At 42.1% G+C, this 18,222-nt stretch overlaps 1 protein-coding gene across 5 annotated transcripts in view; it reads right to left on the bottom strand.

Moving 5' to 3' along the window:
* The window catches only part of TAFA1 (TAFA chemokine like family member 1), a 200,263-nt gene extending 182,313 nt beyond the window's left edge, over positions 1-17,950 (bottom strand). Inside the window, exons 1-3 of one of the 5 annotated variants that reach the window (XM_015875446.2) lie at positions 17,864-17,950; positions 10,401-10,521; positions 691-726 (exon numbers count right to left, since the gene is read on the bottom strand). In XM_015875446.2, the coding sequence (XP_015730932.1) occupies positions 691-726; positions 10,401-10,521; positions 17,864-17,881 (175 nt within the window). In that variant the 5' untranslated portion in view covers positions 17,882-17,950. Of the gene's footprint in view, positions 1-690; positions 727-10,400; positions 10,522-11,245; positions 11,368-12,555; positions 13,176-17,863 lie in introns of those variants that run through there. The other 4 variants (XM_015875449.2, XM_015875445.2, XM_015875450.2 and 1 more) reach the window with 4 other exon arrangements.
* Positions 17,951-18,222: the final 272 nt, after the last annotated feature.

Genomic DNA, 18,222 nt, shown 5'->3' with positions numbered 1-18,222 from the left:
TGTTGAAGAGCAGAGCCCCCTCAGAGGCAGGGAGCAGCACTATAAAGGCATAATCCTTATCAGAAGAACTGCAACGTAACTGTGATACTACTCTGCACTTTGTTTCCACCTCTACACTGTATAGATTCCTTTATTTCTTTGAAAGATTAGAAAACAAAACAAGAACATAAGCAAATAATTCAATTTACATAAGAACTAAGTTCAAGAGGGACTTGCACATTCTGAGCCTCGGAAGAAGAGTAAGACTGAAAAAGAAACCACTTGATACCCTACTGCATATACAAAGCACATCATCATGAAACACTGCAGCTCAAAGCCAATTCAAATCCAATCTAAAAAGTCAAGGAACTCTTTTACCAGGGGAAACCATCAAATGACTCACATTGAAAACAGAAATCCCTTTCCCTTTAATTTGTGTCTATTTTTATCCCCAACATTTGTTGGTTTCCAGTGCCTGCTTCCCCCAACCTGACCAGCACACTTATTTCTATGGCAATGTCTTAACTCTACTACAACATCAGAACAGTGGAAAAAATTAGGGCTGTAAAGGATGAGGGTCTGATTCCTGCAAGAATACACAAATCCAAGCACAGAAGGAAAAAATACAAACAAAAGCCATAAACCACTACAACGGTAAATTTCCTCTGTATACAGTCTGCAGTAGGAACAGGAACAAAACACGTAACTTACCCCAGTGGAAAATCTGATTCACAGAAAGGGTCTTTCCTGTGGGTGAAAAAAGTTATAGATCTTATTTTCCTTTGTTAGAAAATACAGTTAACAAAATTTGGTGTTAATGTCAAAAAATGATAAAGTATCTTTCATGCCAAATCTTTTTCCCCAAATAGAAATGGTTGAGACTGATTGACAAATACATATGTTATTCTAATTGGGATGAATTTGAGTATTGTTTTGTTGCTATACCTCTCAGCCAGGTGTATCAGCTCTGAAGACTTTCACAGAACCTTGTAGGAAAGCGAGGGCCTTAAGAGCATACATGAAAGAAACTGATTCAAATGGAGACATTTAGAAAGAGAATAAATTGAGGGGGTGGGTGGAGAATGCATGCGGTTAAAAACTTACAAGGAGCAGCAGCCAGCCTGACTACACCAAGAACCTTCCAGTGAGTTACAGCCTCTCTGCCTGGTGCTCTCCTAAGGGTGATAACACTATGTGCCCTCTGTTCACAGCCTGCACCCAATCAGGGCATCTTCAGATTCTCTTTTCAACATCTGCATTCCCCAACACTGCCTCATATCATTCTTTAAGCAGAAAACTTGGCAAAGCCCACATTTGTCTTTTAACACTCTACAGAGTCCTAAGTAGACTTGTAATGAAGTTCGAGTAACAAATACCAGCAGGAGATGAAGATCTAATAACTTATGGAATTGAATAAGTTGACAGTTATCAATGGGAGACTAGCATTAAACAATTACTTTGTCCTCAGGGATAAAGGAAATGCAGAAAATTTCCAGCCAAGACAGTGAGGAAGAAGAATGCCACCTCTGGAGTCACTGGAGCAACCTACTTGGCTGCTCACCTGCACTCAACCTGCTGTGACAAACAGGAACCTGCATAGAGGAGCACCACTGATGGGGCATCTTTACATCTGCTTCACCAAGAGCCCCATACCTCTTTTCCAGTGGGGATGGGCGTTAATAGACCAAAAATGTTCTGCCATTGTATAGCCTTGGGAAAACCAGGGGGTCCCAAGGCCACCTTTCCACTTATGTAGGGAACACCAAACATCTAAAGTTTCCTCAGTTGTTTGTTGTTTTTTTCATCTTATGGAAATGAACAGAAGAGCGCTGCCTTACACTTAGGCATTGAATCAACTCATTTAGGGACTGCTATCTGTGGTGTTTGGGCCTCATTAATTTTCTCTTCCAGAGTTGCATTCAGACACTCTCAGGCTTTTGTCTATTGCTGTCATCGAGGTATTTGCATGCACTAATCCGTGACAAATGGTTTCATTTGATGCACATTGGATTTTCTTGCCTGCCAACTAGAAAGATAATAGAAATACCAAGAGAAGCTAAATTAAAACTAAAGGATAGTTTAGTTTTGGAGAAACTCAAAACAAAGTTAAGATAAACACCACCTGGGCACCTGAATTTGCAGAGAAAGGGTTGTGGTTTCAGCCATGGAAAGCCGGTTTCTAAAATGCAGTTTTTTTCCCCCCAGGTCATTAAAGCCTCTCAAAAATACAACCTTACTACAGAAATAATTAAACTGCAGATGTGGGAGCTGGCTTAGATGCAATCATTCTCTGTCAAATCGTGCACTGGCACACTGAAACCAATTACAAACTAGACCTCCATTATCTTCAACTCATCTCTTCAGTTCTCATTTTCATACACAAAGGGTGCCCTTTTGGCTGACTGACCTATCAAATTCAAAAGCAGCCCATGGAAACAGCCAAAAAGTTCTTCATGAGTTAATGACACTCACAGTGAAGAGCTTTAGCACAGACCTACTGGCTTATAGATTTAAACAAGACTTAAATTAAGACCAGTACTATTAGTTGCTATTGCAACAACAGACCGAGAAAGTTGATTTAAAGAAAAAAAGAGCAAGTTCTAGCAACAGAAGTCCTCCTTACTGTTCGGTAATTCTGCACACTAAAACAAGAGTGGTGTCACCTAGAACACATGAGAACTTCTTTAGGTTTGCTTTGGTATTGAATCTGTCTGAAGTCATGGCTGTTATTGATGATTTCTCCTCAGCATTTAAAGGAAAAGCTGCTAAACAGTAAGCTCCCTTCATTTATTTGTTTCCTATTCAAAAATAAACATACTAATCAATGAAACTGATTTTCCAAATAAACCATTCTTGCTTGCTCCCAAACACTTAATTAAACACAATTAACTCTCGTTTGTTTTGGCAGCCAATTAATGTCATGATCAAATAAATAGACTCCACGAGAAAAGATTATAATTAATAAATCCCTAACAATACACTAAAATTACACTGAAGCTTTGCTTGACAAAAATACTTAATGGCATTTTTAATAGCATTAATGAGGGCACTAAAAAAAAGTTTTATCAACATAGAACTTGAAAGGCCCAGTTCCTTGTTTTCCAACAAAGCAGCATGTATGATCAGAGGTGCTTCCCAATCAAGTGTTCCATCTGTATTAAGACTTTCACTCACTTGCAAGTTGACTTCAAGAAAGATTTTAACTCATTATATCTAGTAGATCCACAGTGAACTTGATTTGTCACCTACACAATCTGAACTATTGATCCAATAGGAGTGTTGGACCACATCAAATGACAGATTAAACGCATACTGGAACCAGCAGCTTTCTTAAAAACAAAGAAACAAAGCTTACCATTTAATCTGTATTTTAACTGCCTATTGCATGACATCCAACTCCATACAATGCCTACATCTTGTAAGAAAAATATTAAGACTCAATTTTATAAGAAGTTCAGCCTGTGTAACTTTCAATGGGAACTGCTGGTGTTGATCAGTCTTCTCCCAGGTTCAAAGTCAAAACATCACAATAAGAAAATAGCTGAAGAAATTACATCCTGCTTCACTTGATGATTCTGAAGTGATAAGAAAGCCCCAGGCCTTGGAAGAACACTGCGCATTGGGCAGTGCAGAACCAGCCCGACACCTTTAATGCACTGAATTCCAGAAATGCTCAGGAGCAAATGGGTGTCTGCCACTGGGGTGTAAGGTGCTTGGATCACAGTAAGCATTTAAGGAGTTGATTCTTAAAATCCCAACTTACTCATATCAACCAAAAAGTAACAAGGTCCTTCCTTTATGCCTCCAGGTCACTTCCCAAGCTCATCTAATTTTTGGCTTCCTTATTTCTTGGGGATTTTTTTCCCCATCCTATCAAAGGAAAACAAGGATTACTGCGGAATACCATGAACAATTATCATTAAATAGTAGCCACAGTGATCTTAACATGGACAAGTGACCTTCCAAGGTCAGCAAGACTGGTTTCTTCACTGAATGCAAAGGAAAAGGGGAAGACTGATGTTCTGAAAGGAATACAGAAGGCGAGAGCGAGATGTCATATAATCTTCTAAATAGAGCATAGAAATATGAGTCACAAATACATATGTGGGGCTTTGTAACTTCATTCAGCTTAATTTACACCCCAGTTCCCCATTGTGCATCATTGACTGAGTCTAATAAATTCAGAGTCCAACTGTGCTGCAATCGTAGCGGTGCCTACCTGGAGCACAAAGAAAGACTCCAGCACTGCTACCATGCAAAAAATAAGTCTAGCTGGAAAGAGCTGTTCTATACAGAGCATCTGGAAATGGCAAAAAATGCTGAATCCCATCAGGAAAATAAATCTTGCTCACAGCAAAGGTTGATTTCACAGCAGCGCAGAAAAAGAAAACATTCAAAGAAATCCAAAGATTGTAAGAGGGATAGGATAAAACAATACAAAATTTAATAGGAGAAAAGACGCCTATCTTATGAGGAAATGTGCTTGGATATTGCCTTTTAAAATATAAATGAGTCTTGGATTTAAGTAGGCTAATCATTAAAGGCAGGCTTCTGATGTTATCAGCAGAAATACTTCTGTACAGAGCAAACCGTATTGCCTTTGGGGGTTATATTTGTAGGTGCCAACTTTTCCTTAGAGCTCAGCCACCACAGTATGAATTCTCACGGTCTTTAAAACTGTGACAGCAAGCTACAAATAGTGCAGAGCATCAAGAGGTCCCCTCTGTGACTCATGGAGCCCCAGGGTAACTCCAGAAGGGGAAGGCACTGCGTTCAGAGGGGCTTTTTCATCTCTACTCCCCCACAACAGCTCCAGCCCTGCAGCGTGATGTGCCACACTCCTGCCCGCATGACTGCCCATACTGAAGCTCGAGGGAGAACTTGAGGTGGCATGGGCAGCACATACCAAACCTGAGCACAGAGAAATTGTGCCAGTTGCACCTGTGAGAGACACAGCTCTCTTATAATACCACTGTCAGCACCCTGGGCTCCTGCTGTCACACAACAGGACAGCAATGCTCACAGCAGCTCACAGAGCCACGCTGTGCACAATGGGTATCCAGTGCCCATCATGCGCCTTGGCCATGCTGTTCTTCACAGCCCATCGAGCTGCAACACCTGCTCCCCACAGTCTGTGTTCCCTCCCTGGATCAGGAGTAACAAGGCAGCTCAACAGCGTGACCGGTGACAGCTCTCCACCTGCATCTGAGCCATGCACCCATGTCAGGTGTAGGAGAGAGGCACTCCCTGCCATCCACCTTCCATCGAGCACCGTATACTCCTCAGCAGTGCTGCAGACCCTCTCCTCTCTATCTGAGAGACAGAAAATACCAGTCCAGAGGCCCTAGAAAAGCACAGCTAAGTCTCCAGATGCAGGGACCCCCTATAGCCACGTTTCTCTTATTTGGATGTCTGACTCCTCAAAAATCACTTACTGCAGCACCTCTAATAAAGCCTGCTGCTGTCAGTAAGTGCACCACACGAGATTTGCGGGCAACTCAGTGTTATCATGCAGGCAACAGCCCTACCTCAGCCTGAGGCACAAGCTTCATTACATCAGTTCTCTGCCTACACAAACCACAAGGGCATTCATCCACTTATATCCAAATATATTGTGTGGGACCAGGAAACAGAGCCAGTACCTCCAGGCTGGATTGCTTTACATTGCAGTAGGTAATTTCACTTTTTCTACAACAGCTTGTGAAGACCAGAGGTGTGCAACAGGAAAGTATTGAGAAAGAATTCCAACAAGCACCTGTGGGATACCAAGCTGGGTATTTGGGATTGTCTGATTCTGAACAAGCCGAGATGTATATAAACATGATGTTTCAAAGTGCATTTACTGGCATAAATGAGAACTGAATCAGGTGTTAGAGCTATCAGTTTGTTTCTTCCAATTAGCTCAGCATGAAGCACCAGTTGCCAAATTTCACATCTATGAGCTGATCTACTGCACACAGGTGGAGTTGTTGCATGCCATTATGGACACTGTATAATAAAGGTAACAACTCGAATCCCCACCATATGATTAATGGAATACAATTCTCAAAGAAACCATACACTTCTGTGCATTAACTACTTAGTTCCCCATCTGCTTCTATCAACACCAAGAACAAAAACCCTGTTAAATCCACCTTCCATCTCTCATTTGGCAAGCAGAAAACATTCTATTCACACTTTGCTGGGGAATGAGATTCAGACTAACATTCTTTCCCAGGCTGTTTTGAATGGAATAGCCACATATTTAGAGCATATGAAAATAGCAGTCTTTCGAAATAAGAAAATATACTGTTTCCTCCCAAGACTATAAAATACACAGTGGGAAGGACAAGATCAGAACAAAGATTTTCTGCTCACGGTCACAACCTCAAGTTTCCACAAGACACTGTCTGCTAAGAAAGATGCTCAGAACACTTATGTTGACGTTGGTCATTAACTTGTGCAGAACTGCTTTGATACAGATTTTCTCCTCACAGTATGTGGTATAGAGATTCCTTGAGATGATTTTTAATGGGCACATCATTAGCAACTGCCATAATAAAGGTACTTTTATATTTAGTAGACTTAGACTCTAGCCATCCTTGATTCAGTCTGTGACTTCTTCCTCTGAATAAACTTATTTTTAATTAACATATTTGCAAATGTCAGCATTGCTATAGTAAGTACATGTTTCTGCCTGTGTCTGCTTCACATCTTTATGCTGTTTGCAAGACTAATCCAGCCTCCTTAATATGTAGCTAGTTATCTTGCATGAACTTACAGACTCCAGTGTGCTTTCCTGCGTCTTTAAGCAACACGCTGCCAGCATTGCCCACTGTGATTCAGTGCTAGCTAACAGTCATTACTGGGTGCAAGACATCCCTCATTTATGGAGCAAAGCCAGAAAATTCACTAAGAACTGCACACTACACAGGTTTTCAAATTATTATTTTTAATTTCATAAAAAAACCTTAAGACCCTTTGCTTTTTAAATATCTCATTTTCCTGCCAAATGCCGGCATCTACTCTCTGTCTCTGGGGCAGAGTCAATACTGTCAATCAGATGATCAATGGACTATCACAGGCACTTGGCTAACTCTGCAAATCACAACCTGTCCACTCTAATCCTCAGGCCAATTCAACAGCTCTACAACCGTCTGCATCTTACAGCTGAAAGCGGCCAATGTGGAATTCTTCTCATTACTGCCGGTTCTTATTAAATCACACAGAAATGACATGCTTCTAAAAAATGAAGGTTTTTCTCCCCCCATAAAGTTATATTTCCCATGAATGCTTTCATACATCCTTTGTCTAACAGCTTTCGTGAAAATGAAAAATATTCATTAAAACACTGCAGACAATGATGTGTATTACCCAGGGGGAATCACACTGTAAAGGTATTCAGTTAACTTCCTCCAAATAAGATCCTCAGACTCCATCAGAGAAACCCAAAAACCCACCTTGCCCCCCCTCTCCTTTGTCTCAACTAAGAAGGAACAGACACCATCACTTGATGGTATTTAACAGCAGCACTGAAACTTTTTGTTGCATTAATGAGACAAGAAGGAATTCATGGACAGGTACAGACAACACAGAATAATCCATCTTAACATGGAGCAATATTTACTGTCCTCTTACTACCTGTGCCCCCCTGCCAACCTTTCATAGCAAACACAGCTCCACTCAATTACAAACGCTGTCACGTAAAATGGTTTATCGCATTTGTTTTCAGGTTTGCACCCTCTGCCAAGTCATCTAACCAAATAAAAGCCTGAATTATAAAACTGCAATCTAGACTGAAAGGAAGCTTTAAACTTCTGTGATTGCACATTGTGTGTAGAAATCTATTTCAATCCATTCAGATGCTCACTTAAGAAAGTTTCAGGGAGGGAATAGAAAAGAATAAGGTCAGGAATAACTGATTATAAACTATATCGCCCTTGATTTCCAGTGTTTCAAAATGGGATTAACCACAGCACTACAGATAGGTATAGTCACTGCATTAATCCGCTGAGTTCAGTTCAAGTTTATTATGCTAAATCCACTCCATGAGGATTTTATCTTTTAACTGCACCTTCTTGTGCTCAGTGAGACTTCTATTCATCAAGTATGAGAAGCACACAACTGCCTGGAATTTACCTTTTTCATCATCTTGTACCAAAGTAACCCCACAATGAAGCTGAACAGCTCCAAATTGTTCTTGTTTTGGAGCTTTTAATTATCTATGGAAGATCATGAACTGAAGGAAAAGGCATGCTGAGCACGCTATTGATTACAGCTATATTTGCTGATTCAAATATGTTGAAATTTCATATACCAGATATTAAATTACTAAAAATCACCTATTGGTTCATCTGCATCCATTTTTTTTACTCACTTTTATTTAGCCGAACATTTTAATCTTACTTACACAGTGACTAACTAAAAGTAAATGACGCATTCCTAATATCATAAATATGAAAAATAGGGTGTGCTCAGGGACTGCAGTTGAATACATTAAAATCACTTTGGCTGCTAATTAACATATTTCCATCCCCTTTACATACAACGTGTTCCATTCGGTTGGCAGACTGCAAATTCCCTGCCTTCCCCTTGATATTCAGTTGTGACAGCAGAAACTGCCCCAAATTGGGAACGGTTTCCCTAAAGGATGTTTGCTTGCAGGTACTTCCCAGGTGCCACACAGCCCAAATCAGAGGTGAACATCATGTCAAATTCCACTCATCTGTCAGTGTAGTGGATTATTTCTTGAGAGACTGAAATTGGCTGCGTGGGATCAGAACACCATCAATCTTGTTCGTGTAAGGTGCGGAGATGCTGCCTGAGAAAGGCTCGCAAGAGGGAAAGCTGGGCTGTTTCTAAGAAGGTGATGAGGCAGCTGTAAAACCTTCACTCTATCTGTATCACATCTCTGAGTGAAAGATTTTGTCATATTTCGCATTTCCCCAACACTTGGTATGCACTCGGTGTCTCACTGTTCTCGCCTCATAAAGGAGGCGATTTTTCAAGCTTAGGCAAATGTTGCAGAGTTCTGAATCTGTCCAGCTCATTTTTTCTCATAATGTCACTTTGTTTCAACCAATTTTTGCAAAACAAGATTACATTTTCCTTTTACCTATCTGCTTAGCTGCACCCTTTTTTCTTATTGCCTTCACCGGAGGACAGATTCAAATAACCAGGAGTAATATTCACAATTGCGTTGTAACAAATATTTCTATCATTTCTCTGCAAATGCCACTCAGATTTCAAAGACTCAGACTTCCAGTGGCAGCTGGTAAAGATGATGGGATTAGATTGATAGATCAGTTCTGAGTAGCTACTTCTTAAAGACTTAGGTCTATTCTTCTGTACTATGCATATTACAAGCAAACCAGACGATGCCAAGAAGGAAGATCTATGACTTTTACACAAGGGAAATAGCCAGGAAAACTTTGGGTTGCTAAAGATCTGCAGGCTCTCTTTCAAGATAAGTCATTAGATTAAAAAAAAATTTAAAAAAATCAAAGTTTTCTTTATTAAATATTAAATGATGCATCATTGCAAGTTAACATTTGCCATCTTCAATTTCTTAAGCTCTTAAGACCTCTCCCTTCATTCTGTGGATCTAGATTAGTAATACAACACTGAGTTTATGCAAATTCAGCCAGATGATAGAAGTTGCCAACTCCTTGTTTTTTAAACATGGCTCATTCCCTTCAAAGGGCAACTAATGGTTGAAAAATTAATGATCAATTTCTACCAATAAAAAACAGAAGTGCAATAAAACTAATGTGCAGTCTCTATGGATCACAGCTGTAAATGCGCCTGAGTTCTTCCCACAGACCTGTGGGACTAACTCCAACCTTATGCGTGTTTAACTCCATGGGAAGACAAACCCAAACTCTCCTATGAGCCACACATCCACATCCACATCAATTTTGAGAGGTAAATTTGAGTATCTTAGAAAAGCTCAATTCTCAGGTACACTGAGGCACACTCCCAACCTCTGGTGAGCAATAAAGACCGAGGAGATGCAGTACCAGCATTCCAAATAGCAAAACCATGTCCTGTTTGGGTTCGGTACTACACCCAAAACTGCTATCGCTATGTCTTTCTGAGTTGTACACTCCAGAACTGCATGAGAAGGGGAGAAGAGGAGATAGAAATAAGGACACAGACTAAACTGTTACCCAAAATGAGATTCCCATGTTGGATTGTTAGAAAACGGCATTTAAAAGAAATATTCTAACATCAGATTGGCAAAGTACAACACGTTTGACCAAAAAAAAAACAACAAAAAATAAAACACAACCAATCATGCTCTGTAACATAAAGGCAGTCAACATAGAAAAGTTAAATGACAAAATGGATTTTTATGATTATTCAGTCATTCATTGAGACAGACACGAGCATGGCAGAACACCTGCAATCTTTGATCAGCTGTGGGATGCTGTCAGTCCTACCTGGTCTGTGCAGGTGATGCTGCTGGAAAGTGTGATGGAGGGATCCCTGACAGAGCAGCATTGCACAGGCACTTATCCACAAATACAGGACCCAGGACATTGCAGAGACCACTGCCATTCTCTAAACAAAATATTAGACAGACATTATTATCCATTGCCTTGCAGCACACAGAATAGTCAGCTTCCATTACAACAGTACTGTTACTTTTCTGCTTCTCTGGTTAAAAACCTTTTGTTCCCTGTCTATTCCCCCCCCTGCAGGATGCAACTGTCGTACAACAAAGGTCATGTCCAAAAAAGGACAGTTGCTGTAACACTATACAGGAGTCAGGAAAACTTTAATAATTCAGTGACAAAAATGAAACTGTAATGATCTGATGACCAAAGGGGAAAAAAAAACACACAAGGCTGGGAATTTTATCCCATGCTGGTCCAACATCTAATTTACAGCTGTGGGAAAAACATCACAGAGGCAGCTAAAAACACTGATGTCCAGACAGCAACAAAACTAATTTAAATGCCTTATAGATAGGCATGCAATGTCATCAGGCATTGCAAAAGCATTCCGCCCTGAAGCCTGGGAGGTTCGTTTTGCCCCAGAAGGTACCAGATTACTGTTTTTGACTTTTGTGAGCATTAATTTTTAATTATGATGCTGTCTGCTAAAGAAAGTAGCCATTTCTCAGAATTATCCTCTAATCCCCAAGTACAACCAGCTTTCTTTTGTTTGACCTGCATGTGCACAGGGACCAGCCCGGCTGTATCCTGCATTTCATTTGTTCTCTGTAAAAGCTTCACTCTCTTTCACAAAGCAGGTTGTGTCAAAATTCTACAGAAACTCTTACAGGGAAGGTGAAGAGCACATTGTTTCTGTCTCCCAGCACTGACATACTTGGGCATCCAGAACAGACAATCAAGCATTTCCATACTGGTGTTCGCTATTGTACTATCTGCCTGAATTTCCCTCTGACTTTTCAACTTCAGCTGCTCCTTCCCAATGCCTGCGAAGATCTGGAGGCTTGCAAGGCTCAGCTATGCTACACATCGTCCGGTTCCCTTAACAACACCTTCTGCTGCATTTCATATTGCTAAATTAATCAAACTTGAGGCACTCTCCTTATTCAGCCAATGACACGATGCCATTTTCTATCTAAGAATCCAATCAGCTGAACATCGCTTTCACAGAGGAAGAAAGACTTAGAGATTAAATCTCTCACATAGAAAAATTGTGCCTTTCCAAAAATAAAAGGTGGAAGTAAGAATTCTGTGTGTTCTATCGGGGGGCTCTGCAGCAGGAAAATCAGCAGAATGAAAAGAGAGAAACTCAGAATCTATGAAATATACGCAAGGAAAAATATTTTCCCCCAAATTTTAAAGGAGCAGACATAGCCTCTGGGTAGCTTTAAGACTAACTGGCAGGAGAGAGCCACATAAACTGACAAGTCTAATTAACAGCTAACAGCAAAACATTGTTTTGATCAGCATGAGACTCTTCCTTCCCCCATTCGGAGTATCTGAAGCACTACTCAGCATATAATTGGTTCCGTTTCTGACTGTTTACTTCCAGCATACAGCGCACTCTGCTCCTCTCCTCAGACCCAGTTCCCTCACAAAACACGTTCTGTCCCCTCTGCTCAGGGAGCTCCCAGCAGGCTCCCCACATCTACAGGGATTAATGCCTTTAACCACGTTTGGTGCTCTCATGCTTTTTACACGAGGGAGAGGTCACTCCTGCACGCAGGGATGTTTCAGGCATTCAGGCTATTTAAACCAAACTTCTGAAATCCTGAACAAAAAGCAAAGCAAAGCCAAACTTCCAGTCTGCTAAATGCTTATGTCAGCCTTCAGGAATCATGTTCCAAAGCACATGGACAGCAGACTTCCTTAACCCACTCTCTTTTTTTAGTGCTTTTTATTTCTACATTTTATTCCAAACCTTTCTCAAACTGTTCTATTGTAAACTACCCTTGCTGAAGCCCAGCGTTTCCCATAAGCATTTCTTTTCACTCCCGTTCGTCAGCACTTATCACACACAGTTCTACACACAGATCATCTCCTCATTATTAAGAAACAGAGCAGCAAGTATTCCACCCGTTATTAACTGATGAGTTCCAGATCTGCTTTCTGAATCCTAAATCCTAAAGAAGCTTCTTACCTGAGTAATCCAGCCAAGAGCAGAGCACTCTATTAGTGTTCATTGGAAAGGTCTAACACTTTTTAAAATCCATCTGCACCACAATAAGGGATTTTTAATAGCTTCCCAATAATCTTCTTTATCAGGATTACGAGGGGAAAGAAAAAAAAAATCTCTTGTTACAAATCCTGTTCCCAGAGTAAAGACGACATCTGAGCTCTCAGGCACTGCCGTCAGAAAAGTGGCCGAGGCTTGAGGGGTGGAAACCTTCTCATTTTCACCTTTAAATCATCTCCTAGCATCACCTTCTTCTTGATGAGACCTCTGATGCGATCGAGACAATTTGCAGCTTCCAGACTACATAAGGATGAGGAGCAGTTTGCATTTAAAGATGGAACAGCTTCACTCCAGTGCAAGCAGTGCAGAGCCGGGCAGCTGTACGTACACTGCTATAGGATGCTGGAAGTACCGGAGCCTATTTCAGTGCATCCCTGCTCAGGAAAGTATCACATGCCTTAAAGCGACACAGCTCCGGATCGCCCAGTGCAGCACTGAGGCTGTGCTGTCCCCAGGCGTCCCCCTGCACTTGTTGGTAACAGCATCACAGCCCTGAGGCAGCCACTCCCCTGACACACGCGTGTGAGCTCTACACACTTGCAGGGCTTTGCTACACCTCACTGTAAGTGGGGGGGGGAAAGCTTTCCTTCCAGCACTGCCCCTGCATCTCACTGACAATAGGAAGGAGCCTTGCTTTGCTGAAGCTGTTTTTGTGACAATTATTTGTTACACTTCTTTATTTATTGTCCATATCTGAAGTGGCCATTTACAGGAATGGTGTGGTTTCCTCTCCTTCTTGTACCATGTGTAATTATTTCTTAAAGAGCCACTGTATGTACTCAATGCCATTCACTCAGCTTTACAGCTCTCAAGCCTGCCTACAAAAGGAGGAAGGCAAGGAGACAGAACAAACTTCCATTTTAAGAGCTCTGTGTACACACTGTAACACAACGCTGTTTTTTTCCCCCCTCTCCAACTTAACCTATTGTAGAAAAGCTTTCTACCTTCGCCGCTTACCCGCTCCTGACACCAACAATAGCGAGTAACAGCAATAAGTGCCTTTCTTCTCAAGCACCTCACTCTCGCACCAAGGACAGATGTCTCTGTGGAGACGCTTGCTGAGAGGTATGACAAGTTTACCTGGTGGCGCACACACTCCCCTGCAGCCCCTGTGTCATTAGGTAATGAGAGTTTGGCCCCACCAGCACTGCTTTACGCACATCTCCAGCACAATGCTCAGAGCAGCTCTTCATCACAGCTTTGTCACAATAAAGCAATGGTGATGTGGGATGAAGTGACACAGGAGGGAAGCACCCAAGGCCACCATTGCCACAGAACTCCTAGTAGGGCACTAAGGGCAAACCCTGTGGTAGCCAGAGATGCTTTCAAGAGATCAGGGTTTCTTTTTGGTGCTTCATTTGGAAACATATGACACTGGTTCACTTGGGCACACAATATTCTCCTCTAAAAATGTTTTCTTGTTTTCCTCAAGAATTTCCTCAGATACTGGAGGAAGGCCAAGAAATGGAGCAGTTGCTGTTACATTCTGGCTTCAGAAGGGTCTAGGTATTTCCACAAGCTGCTGCTAAGTGAGGTAATCAAAGCATATTGGTTGCTGATGCCCGAGGAACCAACCTTGGCCATTCCACAGCAGGAGGTGATGGGCAAAGAGCTGATGGTTGTAGCAGCCCTTGTTTGCTGCCAAAGCTACAGGGAGGCTCAAGACCTTCCCTCTTTCTATGAGAAGATAGAAACTTTCTGCAGTACCTGGTGATGGGAGTTTATTTTAAAATAGCACCTGTTCAACAAGATACATTCCCTCTTGGAAAGGTGATGAAGGGTATGGTATAGTATGGCCAGGTGTGAGGTAAGAGGCAGGAGTGAGGCCTCATGAAGATAGAAGGATTTTCTTCTAGGAAAGCAAAAGACCCCCTGGACAACAGGAGGAATCAGACAAACTATGACCACGCACCTCAGCAGAGGAAGCAGAGACAGATTTATGCAAGGTACAGATTTATGTAAGGTACCGCAGAACTGTCACTCTGCCAGGCACTGCTAACACTCCCAGCACCATGAGGCTAATGCCACCATAACCCCTGACAGATGCTGCTATGGCTCAGGACAAGCTCTGCAGAAACATGGGACATGTTGCTTTTGTGGGGCAGGAGGTGGATCAGAGGGACAGAGTAGAATATTAAACAGGTGCACAGTCTCCTCCCTGCCCTGGCTTGTGACATTAGCTGGAAACAGAGAAGGCCTTGGCAAACCTTGTAGTAGCAGCCTCATGCCTCTTTGGTGTCCTTGCTGCAGGTTTTAACTTTCAGTGGACCAGTAAGATTGGAAAAAGCTTCTCTTATTCTGTCTTCAGCTGGGCACGGTGTCTCCTTCATCTGACACTTTGGGGCTTTACTTTTGCCTCCTCACATCAGGAGTCACTGACTTTGACAGGAAGGGGATGCATCTTCACACACACCCACAGGATCGTGTATTGAATTTGGAGATGCTAACACTGACAAGGCCAGAAGCAGAAAACATGAAGGAAAATAAGATAGGAGTCAACAGTCTGCACATTTCAAAATCCTTTGTCATAACAAGGGAAGGCTGAAAGAAATTTCTTTCTAGAAGAAAGAGGCAGCAAAAGACTGCGCCATCCATCCAATACAATGGCAGCTCCATCCAGCACTGGGATAAGATGAACCCAGGACCTGTAGTGAGGAGATCAGCCCCTGGGTTGCATGATACCTTCTGGGGAGGGGACCATAGCAAAAGCAAAGACAGACTAGGGAGAGCTGCAGTTTGCTCACCCAGGGGCATCAATATAAGACATTGTTTATCCCATAGTGTCTTGTAAGCAGGAATACAGGGAAGCAGGGTGTTCTCAATAGTCTTGCCCCATCTCCTTCCAAACATTTGGAGCAGCCTGCCATCTGTTCATCTCAGATGGAAGAGAGGCTTCTAGGTATGGAAAAGGCCAGGGACAGCAAAGGTGAGGGTGCAGTTATTAGCTTATGTTATTTACAGTGAATGCTCTTCTCCCATTGGCCTGGTCTTCTCTGCCCTCCTCCCCACTTGGCCCATCCACCTCTGCTATGACACCTGACAGCAAACAGAAAAAAAAGAACAGAAACGATGAGTTTAGAGCTACCCTGAACAAAGAGCAATGGGAAACTGCCTCTGATTGAAAAACTCCATGGGGTTGCCGGCAGGGCTGCCAAAAGCAGACCGTTGCACTCATGCGATATTTCCAAGGTGAAAGTAGGTTGCAAAAGGGTCAGCAGGCATCAAACTGCCTTTGAGACAGGCTGCCTTACACAAACAATGATTGTATTCACAAGAAGAATAGCCTTTTCCTCCTGGTTCCACCATTCATCTAAAGGTGCCAAGTGGACAACAAAAATAGGCAAATAAAAATAAATGCTCTTCACTCCCTGAGCTTCTATTTATTAGAAGTTTCCATGCAGACAGAAAAGGAGAGCATATGCAACTCGGGCAGACTCACACAGACAGCAGATTGGGACTTGCACTCAAATAGAGGCTTCTGGCCTCTACTTTCTCATGCTGCCATCTCTGCTCTTCTCCTCCTCCGCATACGCCTTTGCCCCCATGTAGAGATTTAACACAACAAATCCCAGGAGCATATTTACAGGGTTTGAAGAAGGCTCAGCACCTTTGAAATGCAAAGCTCATTAGTTCTAGTGCTCCTGGGACAACGAATATTCGGTTTTCACAGATTGTGTTCTCCATCCCAGCCAGCTGCTTCCACCCACCCTATAAAGCTCTTTCCCATACACCAAACTGAGTGTCATCTGCTGCCTGAGCAACAGCCAGTGCACATTGCAGCTCATGAGTACCTACATGTTCCTTCTCCAGGTGACCAGGTGAGCCAAGGCAGTCAACAGTACATGTTATCTTACCTTCACTAGGAAGAAAATCACAGACTATTTTCCTCACATCCACAACATTTATGGAAGTTATCTTTAAAATCCATCACAGGAGAAGTTTTCCTATTCCACCCCATCACCACAGCAGCTTCCAAGGAAAGCTAGCCCAGGTGAAGAAACAGCAACTGGGCACATAATGATAAGTATGTATACATGTAATAGCTTGCACAGAAGCTGTTAGCTCTCAGTAAAAACAGCTAAGAAGGAACCCTCATCCAGGGCATCTCTGACTCTTGGCTTCTTCCCACAGGAGAACACTAAAGCAGGATTCTTTCAGGGAGAGCACAAGAACAAGGAACTTCTAAAACTCATTTGTGGACACAGCTTTGCCCAGAAAAATAAGATGTTTATAAGCTCTATTTAATGCATAAGAGTACCTGCAGCAGTGTTTGATGTTACGTGCACACCCTATGGTCAGCCAGATACTCACAGTGGTATTTCACTTCCTTTCCAGCACTTTCTATATGTTCAAGAAAACCTCACCTCCCCACTTTGCCCAGGCACTTTCCTTTTTAAGTCCCCACCATCTTCATTCCTTTTTTGTGAGGGGCCTGTTGCAACCTCAGTGTCTGAACTGAATGTATTTCCTTCTCATGTCTTCCGCAACAGCATTAAATTATTTAGTCTATATTGACAGGTTTTCTTCTCTTTTAGCTTTTCCAGTGGAAAGAAGACGCAGTGATTTTGCTCATGTGTATCCATGCTGAGCATGAAAACCTCAGCTAGAAAGCTACATGATTTTTCATGAAGGAAGAACATCAAAGAATGGTTTGGTGATTTGTCTGTCTGTGACCACAGCCTCTATTGGCCAAACAACAAGACAGCACACACCTAAAGCCTGCAGAACCAGAGCCAATAGACAGCACATGCAGGGAAACCACTTCCCACATGTTTAGGAACTAGTTGACATGGTTATCATACCACATCACATACAGCACACCAAGAAGTCTGCTCCGTTCCCAAGGCATCAGTGTATGCATAGGGGTCTTCTCAAGAATAGAGTAAGATCAGGGCACAACATTCAATGGAAAAGCTCTGCTAAGTACAGAAATACCTGGTGACTCCTTCCCATCATCCTGTCTGTACCACATCCTTGCATCACCTCTTCTTGTTCCTCAGCCATAGTAGCCTCTCTCAAACACAAAGATTCAACCAGCAAGATGACACAGCCAGATCCATTAGAAAGCAAATACAGAAGCACTGTAAGTCACTTTCAATAAAGAGCAACAAACAAAGAATTAAACATCCAGTCCAAATATTGATGGAATGAGGAGAAGAACTGAGAGCAGAGCACAAAAGGGAAACTTCCACAGTTATTTTTCTCAGCCTACCTTTAAGATACCACTCATCCTTGTTAAGAGAAGGCCTTGTTTTCACAGTTCCCATGCTTGGAAAGCAAAGAGTCTGCTTCTTACATCTCGCCCCTGTTTAAGACAAAAAAAGGAGAGTAAAGAAGTGAATCTATCTTTGTCAAGGAAATTTATATCAAAAAGTTTGTGTCCCAGTTATTTTTAAAATACATAGAACAATGCACAAAAATCAAAACCCTTATTATAATGCAATGGAAAGCACAGCAGTGACAGCAGAACAGCAAGGTCCTAGGCTGCAGCAAGTGAGGATCTGCTCAAATGCAACAGCTGTGGGTACAAAAACAAAGGAAAGAAACTGCTTACCTTCAGAAGGCCTCACG

Source organism: Coturnix japonica, chromosome 12, assembly GCF_001577835.2.
Source record: "Coturnix japonica isolate 7356 chromosome 12, Coturnix japonica 2.1, whole genome shotgun sequence".
Taxonomy (NCBI): domain Eukaryota; kingdom Metazoa; phylum Chordata; class Aves; order Galliformes; family Phasianidae; genus Coturnix; species Coturnix japonica.
Note: the sequence above shows the minus strand (reverse complement) of the source record. Positions and strands in the feature narration are given on the sequence as shown.